Source organism: Leptinotarsa decemlineata, unplaced genomic scaffold (assembly GCF_025532065.1).
Source record: "Leptinotarsa decemlineata unplaced genomic scaffold, Ldec_3_MD MMD2_tig00078422_RagTag_RagTag, whole genome shotgun sequence".
Lineage (NCBI taxonomy): Eukaryota > Metazoa > Arthropoda > Insecta > Coleoptera > Chrysomelidae > Leptinotarsa > Leptinotarsa decemlineata.
In genome coordinates, this window is record NW_027412747.1 from 10,100,313 (window position 1) to 10,120,053 (window position 19,741).

The 19,741-nt window shown below is 35.2% G+C and overlaps 1 protein-coding gene across 1 annotated transcript; it reads right to left on the bottom strand.

The window, feature by feature from the left end:
- Positions 1–16,222: 16,222 nt before the first annotated feature.
- LOC141487279 (uncharacterized) lies at positions 16,223–19,453 on the bottom strand. The gene is made up of 3 exons (XM_074186181.1): positions 17,227–19,453; positions 16,946–17,167; positions 16,223–16,888 (listed from the first exon to the last, which is right to left on the bottom strand). Exons 1-3 carry the CDS (start codon positions 17,395–17,397, stop codon positions 16,241–16,243), a joined length of 1,041 nt encoding a protein of 346 aa, XP_074042282.1. The 5' UTR covers positions 17,398–19,453; the 3' UTR covers positions 16,223–16,240.
- Between the last annotated feature and the right edge of the window lie 288 nt (positions 19,454–19,741).

Here is a 19,741-nt window from a genome sequence, read left to right on the forward strand (position 1 = left end):
TCCAATATTCATTTCATGACAATAATGAGGTTTCTTTACAAATTAATTTTTCACATTGTGAAATGTTCCTAGGGTAATTTCGTTGCAAACACCTCTAATTCCAACCACCTGAATCACCCGATCTGGCGACTCTAGATATTTATTTTTTAGAGAAAACGTGACATCAGGAATTCTATATATACAACCACTTACCATATTCCTATAAGAAAACCATAATCGGATCTTGTACGAGTTGGAAGAGATATTACTGTGTATATTTGAATGAAGTCCAGCTTCTTATGGGAGTAACATCTACTCTATATAAAAAGAAAGTCGAAGGTGACATGGAAAGTATCAGATATAAGATTTGGTTATAGAAATGACATATTATGCATCTAAAATATCTATGTCACATAAATTTTACTAAGGGCTGTACCATTTATGGATAACAAACTGGGAATATTTCGTTTTGAAGAGGATTTAAGTTCAATCCTGTTACAGGAGCTTATAACGGAAATTAGGAATTCTCTGAAACAGAAAGCGCGAAATATTTAATAACCCATTAAAATGCAAATCAACGAGTTCTTTCGGGATATCGATTTAGTCAAAAATGAACAAATTTTTCAGTTCAATTTCGAACAGACATCGTTCTCAGAGCTTCTTGATCATTTTTTTCTGCAGTTCCCTCAAGAGGTTTCAAGGAATGTCCTGAGAATATATCTCTTCTATATAAAATATCTTGAATTCTTAACTTATATAACAACATATATACAGGGATATCTTGGCGAATTGACGCAATCTTCATATAGAAAACTGAAAGTAAAACGATTCTGAAAATTGGTGGGATGTGTGAAGAACTAATGAAGAATTTAACTGAAATATTTTCCTTGATGTGGCGTTTCCGGTTTCTTCGAAAGTAATGTCATCTTTGTTATTTTTAGTAGCACATCCTGTATTTCACCTCAATTTTGAATTTTTCTATGATGTAGATTCTCACTCATATCATATACCCATAATGAACCGTATTTGAGTCATTCGAGTTTTTTTAGAAAATGTGACACATGCAGCTTTTCAAACATAAGTCATTTTAATGTAAATTTAGAAAATGTGCTAGTTAATTGAGAATAATTAAGGTTGAACAGATCACGCACAATTTTCACATCCACTGATTAATCCACAGAATTGTGTGCACAAATGTGGGTTGAATAAGTGACTTAGAAAAGTAAAAAATCTCAAATTTTTCAAATGGGAACCCCCTTTCTTTCTTCAAGGTTCAATTCTATTATAAAAATAAGCCCTAGTTATAGTCCACTTTCCTATATCCAAAAACTTAATAATTTTGGAGATATTCCATTATATTACCTTCAACACAATGTTTCAACAAGAACATGTGATACTTATGCTACAAGGTATCCAGAAAAACCAGATATCTTCAGAAGATTTATCTCAAATCTTACACACTCAGGATCATTTGAAAGGAAAATAATTAAAACTGAAACGGTGGTGGACAATGTAGATAAGGCAATTACAGTGCTTGGGTACTTCACAGCTTTTCCAGAAGCATCTTTGAAAGATGCGGCACGAGATTTGGGATTGAATAAAATGTCCATGCAGAGAATATTTGCAAAACATACTTCAGTCCATGGCCTGATGCTATCTGATTTGCGGAGTTCTTCATTATGAGAAATCAAAAAAAACGACAAAATTTTGAGTAATGTTATATGGAGCGACGAAGCGAAAAATCTTGAAACGGATCATTTGGAACGACTGACGCTCGCTGACCATTGAAAAATTTGGTATCAACATGACGGAGCACCTCCACATAGTCAGCAGATGGTGAAGATGTATTTAAACGAAGCTTGAAACTTTTCATGACCATTGGTTTGGAACCGACGGTCCCTAATTATCGCCACCGCGATTGCCCGATTCAATCCCAATGGATTTTTTATTTTAGGTTATATAAAAAACGAGGTGTATTATCAGAGTGCGTACTGCTTTCAACTCTATCCACCGGACATGATAAGACGAGCTATAGGGGACGTCATACGGAGAAGTGAAAAATGCTCAGAAGTTGAAGGCAATTATTTGAATATTTGTTGTAATGAAAAAAAGCGGTTAACAAAAGTATCACTCGTTCTTATTCAGCACTGAGATTATTTTTTATGAGATATTTAATGAAAACTAGGCAACAATAAAATATTATCGAATAAAATTTTTGGGTAAAAACGTAAATCCTCGCGTGAAAATAACTTCTACGGTGCAATATCTCCAAAATTATAAGTTTTGGGCATAGGGAAGTGTATTATAATTAGGGCTTATTTTCATAATAGAATTGAACTTCGAAGAAAAAAAAGGGGGTTCTCATTTGAAAAATATGAGATTTTTTATTTTTCTCATTCACTTTCAAGACACACATTTTTGTGCACTTTGTACATTATTCAGTGGGTGTGAAAGTGGTGCGTTATCTATTGAACCTTCAATATGCACGATTCACTCACTGCATATTTTTTTTTATTTTGATTTAAATAGAAATGATGTTTGTTCGAGAGGCTGCATCTGTCACTTTTTCAAAACTCGAATAACTCAAAAACGCTTTATTTCGGGAATGATACATGAGTTAGAATCTGAACCAGGGTACGCCAAGTAGTTTTAGGTGGGGTGTGTGGGAAAATTTTGACGAGGTCCAGGAAAAAACAACTAATAAAAATTAAGTGAAACCTACATATCATTTTGGTTTCAAATTAAATTCTAAGACACAAGACCTAAAATTAATGTGAGAAATTACACCGACGGCCTTGAGCAAGTTTTTTATAGTTTGGTTCTCGAGAGGAACAGCAAATTAGAAGTGTATCTTCTAGGTGGGCGTTCGTTAATCTCGAACGATATTTGTTTTTAAAAACATTCATCTTTAAGAAATACATTTAACATACAAACCAAACACAGTGGTTAAAAAAATTTTGACTTTAACACCAAAAATTTCCATCATGTAAAGATTTTCAGTTATAGTTATTTTTATTTTATACAAAAAAATGTTCACATATTATAGGGAAATAAATATAAGATAGGGAAATACAAGAAGAAAACAATATATTTTGAGGATAATATACTCTATTTACAATAAACATGAAAAAACATTCAAATGAAGTCTTTTGTGCATAACCTTTTTGCAAATGTTGACTTTCGTTAATATGTTTCATCGTTTTCCCTCATAAGGAACCAACAATAATCCCCCATCATTGCTGCATACCATCTGCCTTGGTAACGTTGCTCCATTGTCAGTATGTCTTGGTAGAACATTTCCCCTTGTTCGTCACTGACAGCACCCAACTTTTTTGGGAAAAATTCAAATGGGAGTGCAAGAAATGGATTTTGAGAGACATGTGACATCCCATTCTGCAGTAGTTTTTCTAAAAGTGTTTCGTAATTTTCTACTTTTTTGTTCCCTAAAAACTCCGAAACAATTCTTTTGAAAGAACACGCAGCTAATTCAACATTACTCAATTTTTTATCAAACTGTTGATCACTTAGTAGTTTTCTAATTTGTGGTCCAACAAATATACCTTCCTTGATCTTTGCATCACCTAATTTTGGAAAACCGTGTTTGAGATATTCAAACGCAGCACTTTCTTTGTCTAATACTTTCACAAAATTTTTCATTAACCCCAGTTTAATGTGTAATGGAGGTAATAAAACGTTTTTGGGATTAATAAGAAGTATTCTTCACGTTAGCTTGACCTGGAATATATTTATCTCTCGTAGGCCATTCTTTTACTTGATAAGGGCTCTGTGTTGCCCTACTGTTCCAAAGGCAAAGAAAAACCAAAACTTCGTAAATCTCCCCTGAAGACCTAGTAATCGTCTTATGACTTTTAGGTCACCACATATTTGCTACTTATACGTGGCAAATTTGGAATGTCGTGTTCATTAAATTTTTGTGAAAAACATCATAACTCAAAAATCTTACGTGTTAGGAAATGTTTACTATTATTTTCGCATTTAGGGACCAAAAATCAAGAAAGAACTGTCTGTGGCATTACAGTCGTAAATTGGCTATAAACTAGTGTAAACAATGAATCCAAAAGTGACATTGAGACTGGTATGGAAATACCGCAAAGTATTGAAGAAATCGACAAACTGTATAAAAGTGACTCTGTGCAGGTTGCCGAGGCACTTGACAACAAGAAAGATGATGATTGTGGTCATGACAGTAATAAAAAAGTCTGATGAATATTTTCACAGGTGGGCTAACTAAGAGACAAACTGAATAAGAAGGTAAAAGCTATTTACTTCAAACTGCGAAGAAGATATGGGATCTCTTATTTGGTTATCAAAAACATCGTAACCAACTGATTCCACAAAGCAAACTATTGGTCATATATGCAGAGAGAACTAACACTCTAGAATGGTAATTATCCTCCCGGATGGTTACGTCCAAATTAAGCAGATGAAATCAACTGGGGTGGAGTACCTTTACGAATTGATTTTCTGTTGACTCTTCCAACGTATCAGGATTCTTCAACGAACTTAAGAAATTTCATCACAGCGTTCGATCAAGGTATAAATACGAGAATGTCAAGTTGTAATGGATCTTAGATTGGTTCAGAACGCAAGTTCAGATAAACAACGAAGTGAACGACAGTAAAAAGATGGAATAAGTGCGATACATACAAAGTACGGTTGGAAATGTTCTGTGATTTCAAATTTTCAGATGAATTTATTAAATAATCGAATTTCGCGAAGTTGTCATCTGCGTGCTCTCTGTTATCTATTTGTAAACAGACGTACCTATAGAGAACAGTTACATTACTCATTGTTCTCTTGCAGCCCCTATAACTAGATCCTAAACCATCTTGGATATATTTTCTGGAGTGTATCTACAAAAGAAATGAGCGGTATCGATTTTATATTAAACTGTCGATGTAATACTTATACCTCTCTCATCGATCATCATCCATCTCCGAGGGCTTTTACGTTTTTTCTAGAGAAACACAGGATACATCAATGAGACAGTAAATGTGAAAAGAATTAATGAATGAAAGCTTTTGGAATTCGATATGCCCACACTTCCTGGTTATACGAGTGGGTGTTTTCACCGGAACGAATAAATGATGCTCCACCTAATAATTGAAGAGCAATGGAGTAGATTTGTGTGAAAACTGTCTAATTGTGAAAACTCAATTCCACTTGTAATCGATTTCTGTTACGTCACGAAAGAATCTACCGAGTCATCGACTGAACTGAATTGATAGTAAAACAATAAACTCTCATTTCTCTATTCTTCTTGAAAGGAAAATAAACTTTTGACTAAACTCATTATTTCGTCACGAAATTCACCTATTTAAAAAAACATGATTTCATGTTAGAATGACTAATACTAAGTTCAAATTACATATTATATTATTGTTCATCTACACAGGTAAATTTCGCTACAGTTTGTCCAGCATATGCAGTTCCAGCCTATATCCAAAGACATAACGCTGCTTTACGACTGCAATATTACCTTCTTCGACATTCCTACGGTATTGACGACACACCGATATTGCTCTACGTTCGAAGTAATATTGAATCCATTGTGACGAACGAAAAGTGCCAACAAATTCTATCGGAACTATCTATTCTCCTTCCTAAGGCTCATAAATGCTACTGAGCCTGATGTTAGGTCCAAAGTGAGTGGGTCTATTCGTCCCTTCACCGCAACCCGCGAGGGTTAATTGTGCCTCACACCTATTCATACTCGACCAAATAAACACAGCTCCTTAACGAAGCCGATTAGTTTGTATGGTGAGTGGTCTTTCAGGTCAGATGGTAGGAGTACGGCTCTACCGAACTCTAAAAACCTGATTCGGTCCCCAGCGGGGCAGATACAAAGTATATTCTCTGCTGTTTCATTGTTAATGAGGTAGTCGGATAGTCAAGGTGCAAGATTCCCACCTTGATACCCGCGACAACCTTCCCATATGGGGGTTTTTGTACGTCAGTTACACCTGACGATGCCTCAGATTCAACCGTGCAGGGCTTTTTCGCCTCTGGTTTTGGTGAATCATCACTTGAGCGCAAACGTTTGCTAACCTGCTCGTGGGGGGTTTGTTCCTCCACCTGAGACAGATTCTGCGTACTCCGCTCAAGAATTTGGTGCAAGGCGATTTTATAAGGTACCCCGCTCTTGAGAAGACCACCCAGTCGTTTCCTGGCTGCACCACCAAACCTCTTTTTTAGGTTCAGTTATTAGATTAGGAGTTGGAGAGTTTAGAAGATCTCGCTCCTGATCTAAATTTACAGGGCGGTCGGTTGGAGTCGTAAGCTCAACATCCATTTCCTTTGTAGACTAGCTCCTGATGTTAATTTACAGGGGAGTCAGTTGGAGTCGTGAGCCTGATGTAGTTCTTCTCCACAATCGGAGCAAGACGATATTCGTCGTGGAGTTCTTAACTCCGGATGGGACAAATATTTTCCGAAAAAAAAAAGAACGGATGAAATACATTTTTTCTCTACAGACCACTGCGCAGACACTATCCTGACCACTTTTTAGGATGTTTGTTCTGATCATTGTCCTTGGTAAAATGAGGTCCCCTCTACTCAGACTGAGGCAGAAATTTCGGCCGGATAGACAGAAGGTTGTCATTCTCGACTCATTGCGTGTACTTAGAGACCATGATTCTTGAAACCAATGATCACTTACCCCACGGTGTGGAGGGTCATTTATGGTTGATGATGCTGTCGCGCCCTTTCGAATAAGTCAGGGCTGCGAGGACAGGGCCTGATTGGCGCAATCTTTCAGGATAATAATAATACTTGTGTAAAAAACTTTTCAATGAAATCCTAGGGAGTTTGCAAAGAGAATTGCTCATCACATACTCCGTCATCCCCAGAAGAATGAACAATTTCACATCTGTAGTCTACATAGAAAAAAAGATAATATACTTGTCGCCATTGTTCATTATTTTGATGCATATTTCAGTAGTCTTTGTTATTCATATATTGTACTACGTTATATATCTTTAATTTTGTTTATATAAGCATATATTGTTGATACAGCTTGGCAAATCTAGCTGTACCTCTGAATATTGAATGTGCAGTAGATCAGCCCACGGACTGTGACGAGAGCTCATTAAAATCGCGGAACTCACGTAGTGAACATCGTGTTAGTACAGTAAGTGGAGAAATAATTTTATGTGGTGGACTGTAAGTTTTTTGTTGTTTTCAAAAAGGGTCTCAGTGGACAACGTATTGAGATTTATGTCAGCGGAACCAACGGCAGATTCATCTTGCGAATGTAAGAAGTAATAGTAATGATAAGTAAAATTGTAACTAATATTGTTTTTCAACTTTGGAGGTTCAAAAAGAGGAACCGAGACCACCGGGGTTTTTTACCTGCGAACTGTGCGAAAAATCAAATCAGAGATGAAGAAAATAGAAAATTCCAAAAATTGTGATGGATGAAGCTGATTTGGCAATTTCACGCAGATGCACAATTAATTTCCATATCAAACAGAAACATGTCTATATGCTTAGGGAAATTCATGAAATTGTCATCCAAGATATTGACTATTGGGGTAGCAGGAAGTCTTTGCGAAAAGAAAATCATTAACTTGTATTTTGATGGAGAAAAGTATTGGAATTCCGGCCTACTCGACTACTTAGGATAGAATCATTTTAAGAAAGGCGGACCTCTTATAACAATAATGGCGAACTATTATTTATATAGATGGATTCTTCATTCACGCTTCAAACCACGGAGTGCTTGGAAAAATCACTTTGTGAAATGCAACGTCTGTGATCTTTTCGATTCCGGAGTGAAGTGATGAATCCATATTTCATCCATTGTCACAAAACGACGAAAAAGTTCCGGTTTGTCATGTTCACACATGGCCAAATACTGCGCAAAATCATCAAGACGTTATTGTTTTCTGTCAACAGTGAGCTTGCGCGGCACCCACTTTGAACACAGCTCTCTCGTATTCAAATACTCTTGCAATATAAAACCAACACATTCTTATGATATATTAACAATGTCAGCTAACTCATGTAACTTCATTCTTCGATAATTGAAAATGATATTGTGGATTTTTTTATGTTTTCTGGTGTTATTGCCCCATTTGGACGTCCACTGCGTTCTGCAGCATCGGTGTCTCTACGACCACATTTGAAGTCAGCCAACCAACGTTAATTGTTATTTCTGATGAAACGGAGTCCTCATAACGCTTTTCGAACCAACCACCATTGGGTGGATGGAATTGACATATTCAATGAACTTGCCTAATTGCCTATCTGTACCACTGAAACAGACTAAAATATCATCTACGTATCTGCACCAGTACAAGAAACTGTTAGTCAACTGAATATTACGATTGCATACCCTATATTATCCATGAAAATTTCAGCCAGCAAGGGTTTCAAAGGGTTCCCCATTATTAGTCCTTCACTGCATAAATAGAATTTTTCGTCAAACTGAAAATAATTTTGAGATAGACGAATAGTAAGTAAATCTAAAATTACCTATTCAATCAGTGGATTCACGTGGTGTTTGTCTAAGAGACACTCAACCAGTCCAATTGTTTCAATTGGAGGAATAATGGGAAATAAATTGTGGACATCGAACGATATTAATTTTGCGTTATCAGTAAGAATTACGTCTTCAATATTATCCGTATATATTTGATCATGACGAAACAGGTATATGTAAGAACTTAACAAATAAATATAGTTTAAAAAAACTAAAAAACACGCTTTTGAAGAACATCGAACTAAAAAGTTAAAAATATTTTTTTGAATAAGCTTAAAACAATAACGAACGACAAATACTAGTATTATTGTGAAAAAACCGACGTGCGTTTGATATATAAAAATATAGCACAAAGCGCCCACGCTTTTTTCACAATAATACTAGTATTTGTCGTTCGTTATTGTTTTAAGCTTATTTAAAAAAATATTTTTAACTTTTCAGTTCGATGTTCTTCAAAAGCGTGTTTTTTAGTTTTTTCAAACTATATTTATTTTTCACTTTTTAGTCCGATTTATTGTCAAAAATACTTTTTTTTTTCAAGTTCTAGTCACTAGTATTATAAATCTTTAACAGACGGCGCACGAAGACGGCGTTAAATTCCTCTCAAACAACATAATAAAGTTTGAGCATTGGTTTGAGGTCTTAGAGTAAGTCTCCAACAGAGGGCGGACAGTTGTAAAATCTGTTCCGAAGTAGAGAGAAAATTTGCAGTGATAATTTCAAAAAACAATTCAGTCTTGATGTTTTGATTTGAAATTTCATTCAAAATATCAATGGACTAGAATATTTTTTCAGTGAATATTTTCAGCGAATATATTCTTTAAAATAATAACACTTTGACAATAATATTTCATCTTCGACAATATCTTTTAAGTTGTGTATCTAATATTTCTTAGAATAGTAACACTTTGTCAGTGAGATTTCATCTTCAACAATAAAGTATATTTTGATTTGATTTGATTTGATTGCAGTAATTGATAGTTACGTACAGCGCCATCTGTTCGCAAATAGAGCAAGCAATAATTGATAGTTACGTACACCGCCATCTGCCCGTGAATAGATCAAGAAATATCAATTAGGTTACGAACAGCGCCATCTGCCCGCGAACAGATCAAGCAATAATGTCGATAATTCTGTCAATACAGATCCAGATCTTGAGAGTTACACACAAACATGCATACAAACAATCATACATACATACATACATACAGGTGAAGCTAATATAAAGCGTATAAAAAATAAATATTAATTTCACAAAGAAACTTTCCCTTAGTTATCTGAAAGGTGCGATTTTGTTCCATCCTTTTCATAAAAGAGGACGTATGCTTCTCTACTCACAAACGATTTTGGTGAAATTGGTGACACGTGTGAATCATTGTATTTGTGCCACGTGCCAGTATACGGGTGACAGTAGTATGTTGTATGTATGCCCTCTGTTAGTAGTTCCACTGTGATTTAAAAGTGCATATAGATTATAACAACAAGTAACCACATTTCTTGCTCCTCCCCCATTGGAGATAATCTTTTTAAATAAATTACTAAAATATGGGAAAACTTATCGATTGATAGGGATTTTGTGCATTTTCTCCTTTCCTTGCATTTCGAACACGTCAGTTTTTCATTTCCATCCAAAGTTTCTTCTCTTGTAAACGAATCCAAGCATTGCCACAAACTCAATTGGTCGGTTCTTTGTGGTATGGAGAGAGACAAATCCCAGAAAGGATCGAAGGTTAATGATGAGTGTCCACAGTGTGTGCATTTCATCGTGGATTTCAATTGACCAACGAAATTATCTACAATCTTAGAGTTATGCATCCTTAAATATGTGAGCTATGACTCTTGTGCATTTCCGCTATCGCTCAATTTTTCGTCAGTTTCCGTTAAAACTGGTTTAGGTTTCTCATCAATAATATTGACGTCTTCATGTAAACCTTCTGAAAGATAACGAAGAAACTCCTGGGCATCTTGATGGGAATTACCCATGAATCGAGGAGCAAAACTTTGAATCTGATTTTTTAAGGAGGCTGTATTTACTACTCCATCAAATGAATCTTCTGACCACGACTCCTTGATGACTTCTGCAAACGTATTGATTAAAGCACTCTCCATACTAGAAATACTAGTATTGATATCTCTTACGAATTCATCCTTTTTCAAATATTCCAATAACCATCTCGTATTTGATAAACATTGGGTTACGCTGTTCATGAAACAGGTGTTACCAATATTTCTCAAACCATTTAACCCAAGGGTTGTGACTGAAGAATTTATCAATGAACAATTCGAAATATTTTTGAAACACATTTCAGAATTTTGCTGAGAAAAATTATTTTTTCCATTTGCTGTTGTTTTAATTACATAAAGTGGTTTTTTGTTACCTCTCTTTTCTTTATAAAATTGGTTTTCAGAAAAGATGTAAATTTCATCAAGTTTTTTGGAATCAGGAAGAGTTCCAAAAAACGAGGCCGCATTTCCTCTTTAGATGGCTATACTAATTTTTTGAATGAGAAAAGATGTGGCTCTTGATTCGTGGGTTTCATCGGTTCCTTTTTTTTCAATTTCATTGATGAAAGATAAGGCTTCAGAGCCAAAAACACCAAAAGTTTCAACAGCTATTGTGCGAAAGATATAATTATTTTCCAAATTCTGATATTTCCGTAGTTTGGAATTTTCTCCTAAAGAGGCAGCAGCCTCGGCTTTCGCAGAAGTAGCAGGAATATGGTAAGTTGCTAATTCTACACAAGTAAACTACCAAACAACAGATTTACCATTTTTCCATGGAACAAGTGTCATACCATCCGGCCGTTTTCCGTCATTTCGATATGTGCCTATGGGTTCTAAAATCGCAGGAATTTTTGCTGAAGTTAAAGCCCTTTTGATGAGATCATTAATTGCACAATGGCGAGATGAACGACCAGCGCTAAAACGGCAGCTCAACCCATGAGTACCTAATTCATCCACAAATGCACCACATTTACAAAAGTGTTGAACACACAGTGGTGTACAAGTCGAAATCTGATGGCAAGTCTGAAAGAGTCGTCATCCAATAGAGTCTCAAGTGATGCTACAGGAACAGCATTTAACTAAGCACCAAGTTTCGTTTTCGATACGGTTATTAGTGATGAGTTCCAGCATTCTTCTCAATCCGTCATCGATATTTTGTAATCCATGTTCGTCATGCCATGTAGGGCTGCACCTCAAAATAATCGATAATGTTAGAATGGCTGATGAATTCTTCAATAAATGGAATGCTACATGTGTTGGTAAAATAGATAAACGTCCTGACATGACACGAAGTGATTGTAATTTTTCTTCCAAATAAAATTTTAAGGCATCGTCAGATAATGGGGCACCAAGAAGAAACCAATTGGGTTTTTCAATCACTCGTATACCAGAAGCTATTAGGTTAAATTGATCGATGATGTTAGGGTCCTGTTTATCTACAAAAATGAGTTCATTTTTCTCGAAATTCAGTTCAAGTCCCAGATCTTTCGAATGATTTATTGTGTTACGAAAATTTTCTAATACCACATTTGTTTTGTCCCCAATTGAACCATCATCCAGATTGAATTTAATGGATATTTTAGTCATAATATGATATATGATGGATAGAAATACAGAGCAATAGTGGTCCAAGTGGATCTCCCTGCTGTACTCCTTGTTCGGACATTATAATTTCGTTACCAAATATTAAGAAAGAAGGTTCGCTGTAACATTGTTCAATAAAAGGGTATATGTCTGGGATGGCGTTAGCCACCGAATGTAACATGAAACTCGTGTTTATAGTATTGAATGCATTCTTAAAATCAAGTTTCAGAAAAAAAAAATTTCAACTGGTTAGGGTTTTGATTAATATAACATCGTTCAGCATGTGCTATTGCCTCGCAACCACCATTTGTTTCAAATCCAAATTTTTGGGGACGAAATAGATTTCCAAGACTTTCTCGTAGATTGAAACAAGCAAGTTCCGCTACTAAATTTCGATAAAAATTTCCAACAGGTATAGGACGTAGACCGCCAGTCTTTTTCTTTAACGCGCATAAAGAAGCACCATTTAAAATAGGATGTATGTCGTGATTGACCTTTCCAGAAAGAAGCATATTGCAAAAGTTCGTTAAAGAATTCAAAAGATGTTCGCCAAAACTACCGGAACTATAGCTTAGCATATCTTGAATATGGGATGGTCGCAATGAATCAAGACCTCCACAAGAACCGGTGCGAAAAGATCTCACGGCTCTGAGAACATCTACGCTTGTAACTTCCAGATGACTATGAGAAGTTTTATGCTGTCCAGAATTGTATAAACTTTCAGAAGGATGATGTTTACTTTATAATTCTTCTAATATTGCAGCATCAAACTCAGCAGGACTATCAGTAGAGCAGATAAATTTAACAGCTGCTGTTATATCACCGCCAGAGACTTTCGAGAGTACTTGTTTTTGAGGATTTCATTATAATTTGTATATTTATAAGAAATTTTGGCATAACAATTAATCGATTTCGTAATGTTATTATTGAAACTATTCAAATTTCTCTTCACTATTGTTGTGATTGAAGTTTTTCGATTATCTTCAGTTCTCTGAATACTGAAACTTTTATAAGTAAACATGAGCAAACTTTTCCAAGCAGTGAAACAATTCCTGGATACACATTCGTTAATTAATTTTGTGAGGGTGATTGCAGAGAGTAACCTTGCAGCTTTCGGAATAAGTTTGATAGTATGTATATTTCTTCTCAAATTATTTAATGGATATGCAACGGAACTTTTTTGGTTTCAGGGTAAGATTCTTCCTCGAAATTATTATCGGGATTGGAGTTTTCATAGGAACTTGTAGTATCAATTGATTCAGAATGAACTCTTCGCATGTTGATTTTCAATCCTCGTATTTTGAAAAATTTTCCACATATTAAACATTCTGCTTTGCCAGCTGATTGTCTTTCTTCTTCTGTCATCGAATATATATCAAATTGGTTTGATTTATCGTTATAGGATTCTTTTAATTCCTATGTGACGTTCTTGTATCGTCCAAAATCTTGAATGTCACCCAACATCAGCCAAGTTATCAATGGAATTATTTCAGAAAAAACTTATTTTCATCAGAATCTGTGATATATTGTCCTTAATTTGAAGGAAATCACAACAACAAAAAATGATACACGAAGTGTCTAACACAAGCCTTTAATTTCAACTAACTCTAAAACACAAAAACAGTTTGAAATATAAAAAATGACCTTGAATCCGTACAAGTACGCTACCTTGTACAGTGTGTCATAAACATATAAGAACATTATATTACATCTACTCCCTAAAAAAAATCTTCACTCATGTAAAAATATGAAAAAAAACTACTTATATTCTAAACGTTCTGGAGGTTTTACCACCCGCCTAGGTCTAATATTTTTTATTTCCGATGTTTCATCATTTGCCATAATATCAACTGATTCACATAGGTGAAATAATTTTGATTGTACAATATGAAATTTTTTATTTGATTCAAGTGACGTTTCCATTCAATATTTCCTAAAGCAGGTGCAGTTACAATATATACCGCTTTTCCTATGCGTTTAAAAATAACTGCCTCAATCCACTCAATCGCATTTGGTTTTCTATAATCACGCACTGTCACTGATTCACCAGTTTTGAAATGAACAAATCTGTTACCTTTATAATAGTATTTTTGCCTATTTTGAGCTTCTGAGATAAAACTTTTCAAATCTGATTGATCATGCGGTAATAACAAATTAAAACGAGTGCGTAACTCTCTCCCCAGAAATAATTTTGCTGGTGTTAACTTTGTTGTACAGTGTGGAGTTGAACGATAGTCAAATAAAAAATTGTTTAATGCCATATTTATCGTTGCATCATTGTACTTCCCCAGTGCATTTTTTAATGCCTTTTTAATTATGCCTACTCAATTTTGCGCCGCACCGTTAGATGCCGGATGAAATGGCGGTGTTGTTATGTGTCTGATACTATTTTTTGATAAAAAGTCCTCAAATTCTACTGAACGAAAAGAACTTCCGTTATCTGTTACTACTTGTTCCGGTAGTCCATATCTTGCAAAACACGTTCTGAGAACTTCAATGGTTAATGTCGAAGTGATGGAAGTCATTGGGAATACTTCTATCCACTTACTATGGGCACATAAGATTATCAAAAAATTATTATTCATAAAAGCACCTAAAAAATCCAAATGTAATCTGCTCCATGGTTGATTAGGCCATGGCCACGGGTTCAAAATTGAGTTTTCAGGCGATTTCTTATTCACTAAACAATTTTTGCAAGTTTTACAAATCACTTCAATTTCAAAAGAAATAAGAGCGCGCAAGACTCTTCATTTTTATTACACCCATGTGACTACGATGCAAACTTTCTAGTATTTCACCACGCAATGCATAAGGAATCACAATTCTATTATTCCACATTGAACATTCTGACTCAATGGTTAACTCATGCCTTATTTTATAAAAACTGCAATATTTTCGTCTTTGAAAATCTATAGGAAAATGTTCATTCTTTGAAAAATAATGGGCATAATTTAGATCTATGTTTTCTACAGAAATTTTCTCTAATGTTTGTGGTTAACGCAACAACATGTCGGCGGGATTATTTTTCGATTTGACTACTTCAACATCATATTGATAACTGGAAAGTATTATCGCCCATTTACGTAATCTATTTTGGATGAAAAATATATGAAAGAGGCTTGTTGTCCGTCACCAATCTGAAATGTCTACTAAATAAAAAAGTATGAAACTTGATTAATCCAAAAATTACTGCTAGTCCTTCTTTCTCAAGAGTACAGAATTTACGTTCTCGTTCTGATAAAATTCGTGAAGCATAACATATTACTTTATCTTTACCGTCCGGAGTTATATGTGCTAAGCAACGCACCTACTCCGTATTCACTAGCGTCTGTCACCAACCTTAATGGTAGCTCTGGGTTGTATTGCACTAAAACAGGTGAAGAAGATAAAATTTTCTTGACTTCCTCGAAAGCCGTCTGTTGCTTTCAACAAATTGTACAAAGGATGCAATAATGTCGAAAGATTTCTAACGAACTTACTGTAGTAATTTATCAACCCTAAAAATGATTTTAAAGAAGTAACGTCGTGCGGTACTGGTGCATGAACAATGGCATTTACTTTTGATTGAGATGTATGCAAACCGTGCTTATCAATATCGTATCCTAAATAGGTTATTTTATTTTTGAAGAAACTACACTTTTCTAAAGAAAGTTTCAAACCTGCCCCCTGTAATCGGGAAAATACTTCTTCCAAACGTCTTGCGTGTTCCTTTTTATCTTTACCCGTAAAGAGAATGTCATCCAAAAAGCAAACGACTCCGTTCAAACCCTGCAGTAATGATTCTAACATTTTTTGAAATTTAGCAGGTATACTTGCGATCCCAAAAGGTGCTCTATTGTAACGGTACAACCCCCTATGTGTATAGAAATTGTTATCAACTTTTTTGTATCTTCACCTAAACAAACTTGTTGGTATACATTCGACAAATCTAAAATTGTTGTAAATTGTTCACCCCCTTGTAGTTGTACGAAAAACTTATCAATTTTTGGAATAGGATGACTGTCGATTTCTATAAAAGGATTTATTTCTGACCGGGATATTATAAGCTTATATCGTCATAGTTACGCTATCAATAAAGAGGGTCATAACTCCCTTGGGACATTATAGATTTTATAATTCCCTCTACCTTTCACAAGTAAAAATAAATAGAAATGAAAACTGAACCATATTTTATTTATTCACGTCATTACAAATAATAAATGTACAATTTTGAAATGTTCCCTGAAAATTACTTCCGCCACTGGAAACAATTTCTTCTTTTGTATGGCTGGAGCTTCTGTTCACTACAGTCGAGATACCTGCCTCTTCTGATGACAAAGTAGACAACATACGCGCCGTTTTATTTCTCAATTCGATGCTATCCTCCAAATACCCCTCCGCCACCGTGGAACTTTTCCAACCTCCGTGTCTTTTTAAGTTAGTCATAGTTGCTCCTGCATTGGCTAGAGCAGTAGCAGAAGTGCGACGAAGGCAATGTCCCGTATAGGAAGATGAGTTTGGCAATCCTAAATACATTGCGATTTTGCTGGGGATTTTCCCAAACATGTTTTTTCCAAATGGCTGAGATGTACATTTATTTTGTCGGAAGCTCAAAAAAAATCGTTCAATACCTTTAGGACGCAAAGACATATAAAGTCCTAATAAAGGCAAAGCGGAGAACTCTTTTTCATCCACAACTGTAAATTTCTTCGATACACCAGTTTTACTTTCCGGTACGTTCACTACCATAACGGAATCCCGGTCCTCTATATCCGATATCTTCATATTCAAAAGTTCCTGACTTCTGCATCCTCCAAAATAACCCATAATCAAAACAACCTATAACAAAAAAAAGGAAATAAATACACACAAAAAGGAAAATAAGAAAAAAATTACCTTATGCAATAAATGAATATCATTAGGAGCGTCCTTTAGGAATCTGATAACATCTTTAGGAGATAAAACAGCAGACTTTTTCGGCTTATAACTCTTACTCTTCCGTTTCAAAAAAGCCTGTAGTTCATTGAACTTGGTGATATCTCGTTTCTCATGTATAGTCACCATCGATTTTAGCATTGACCATTTAGTCCATAAAGAATTCGGACTATACGTTTCTGACTGAAACGAATAAACACAATTACTACCAAATCTACCGAAAAACATAGAAAATTCCTTACCAGTTCTTGAAAATATGCCAGAAATACAGTTTCAGTGACATCTTTTGGCATAACATTTTTCCGTGTCAGCCAGTCCAGATATATCTTGTATTCTTTTTGGTATACGGCTTCACTTTTCGATGGAATTAATGATTCTCTTGCTTGTTCAGCTTTTTTAAAAATATCCTCCATTATATTTGGGGTAGAAAACACGTTTTCACCGCAAACACAGCTTGATAACAAAGTTCTGTTTATAAACAAGTAACATAGCAACAACCTAGCAACAAAAAAACTCTACTATAATCAACGGTACCTGATTCAAATATACGGGGAAGGTAATAAATTGGTACATTTTTCCGTTTCAAAAATGAACAAAATTTTATTGAAATCGGTCAGAAATAAAATTATCTATGTACCACGGGAATTAATGAGCCTTAATAACCTCAGGCAATTGCTGTCCCTCGGGCCAGAGGCCCTCGGGACGCAAACTTTGCCATCGGTAATTAAGGCCCTCCTAATTCCCTTGATACATAAATAACTATAACTGTTATCTTGAAATCTCCACATATGCGTACCGACCCGTCTTTTTTTAAAACAGGTACTATGGGAGTTCCCCATTCCGAATAGCCTACCGGTTCGATAATTCCTAATTCACATAACCTATTCAGCTCCTTTTCCACTTTATCTCTCATTGCAAATGGTAAAGACCGGGCTAAAAAAAATTCTGGTGAAACAATTGAATTCGATTTAATTTTAATCGGGATTGTTCCCTTGTTAAAAGTACCTAAGCCGGGTGAAAGTAAATTATAATAAAGTGTCAACTCAAACTAATTAAAAAAGTCCGGTCCCAGAAGCGGTGGTCCTCCATTTTCAATAACAACCCAATGGTTGAATTTTACCTCCATTATAAATATTGAAAATCTTATCTGTATATTTCAAAATTTTGTTGCCAAAATTACGTTTATAAAATTTTCAGAAATAACTGAATAGCTGGCCCCTGTATCCAATTGAAAAGTAAACGGCCTGCTATCAAGTATTACTTCTATTACCACTGGAACAGATTCATACTTTAAATCAAACAAAGCAATATTATCTGATTCCAAAAAATTATTTGCATGCCTGATATTGTTTACTTTTTTCTATTTGGACACATTGGCGCTAAATGACCTTTTTTATTACAAATATGACAAGAATATTGACGAAAAACACACTTATCTTGTTGATGGTTTTTGCGACCACATACTGAACATTTTTGCCTGATAGTCGATCCAAATGCTTGATCCTTACTGCTACCGCTGGAGGTGATGCTTCGGTAGTTCGAATATTTTGACGTAGAATGGCAAGGCTGCGCAGAATTCTTTTGTTTCGTGCTCGTACTGGCGAAATGAATTTCCGATTCTGTCTTGACTGATGTCGATTGAAAACTTGGTTGAACAGCAGATTTCGAATCGGCAATTTCCACTATTCGAGCAAAAGTCACTGTAGCTTTTTCCTCATATAATCTATCCTTTACAGATCCTCTGTCGTACCCAACCACAAATCGATCAACTAACGCACGTTCTATCTCTGTTTGTCCTCCGAAACCACATGTAGAAATAACATTACGCAATCGAGCTGCCCACCTTCAGGTGTTTTACTAGGTAATTTACGAAAATCAAAAAATCTCTCCCGACTCGCAAATACGGCTTGATAGGAAAACACATGTCACGCACAAGTTTGTATGCTTGTTCATTTAACAAACTTAGAAGAATGGCTTGCTTACGGTCCTCTTCTTTGATTGCATTAGCTCGAAAATAATTTTCTAATCTTTTTCTATGAATTGACCAATCTGCCTGGACAGGATTAAATTCTTGTAAATGTCCCGTATATTGCACTATTGGGTCCGTCATGTTGAGATTTACTAATATTATTAGGTACTCTCACTTGAAATTTTTCTCGTCGCCACTTTGTGATATATTGTTCTCGATTTGAAGGAAACACACCAACGAGAAATGATACACGAAGTGTCTAACACAAGCCTTTAATTTCAACTAACTCGAAAACACAAAAACAGTTTGAAATATAAAAAATGACCTCGAATCTGTACAAATACGCTGCCTTATCCAAAATGTTTTGTCCCTTAAAAATAGTGTACAATATCGGTGGAAAATCTATGAAATTTTTGGAAAATCAATGAAGAGATGAAAGCACTGACATCACCAAAATCATTTCCAGTTTCGTAGTGAAGGACTAAAATGGGAACTCTTTCAGTCCCTTGCTGGCTTAAATTTTCATGAATAACATAGAGTACGAAATTCATAATAATCAGTTAACTAATAGTTTCTTGTACTGGTACAGATACATAGATGATATCTTCGTCTGTTTTACTGGTACAGATAGACAATTAGGCAAGTTCATTGAATATATCAATTCCATCCACCCGTTAATAAAATTCACTACTGAGAGGTAGGTAAATAATTCAATAGACTACTTTGACTGAATCATTATGAATAATAACAATAAACATGAATTTGCAATTTTCCACAAAACATCGTAA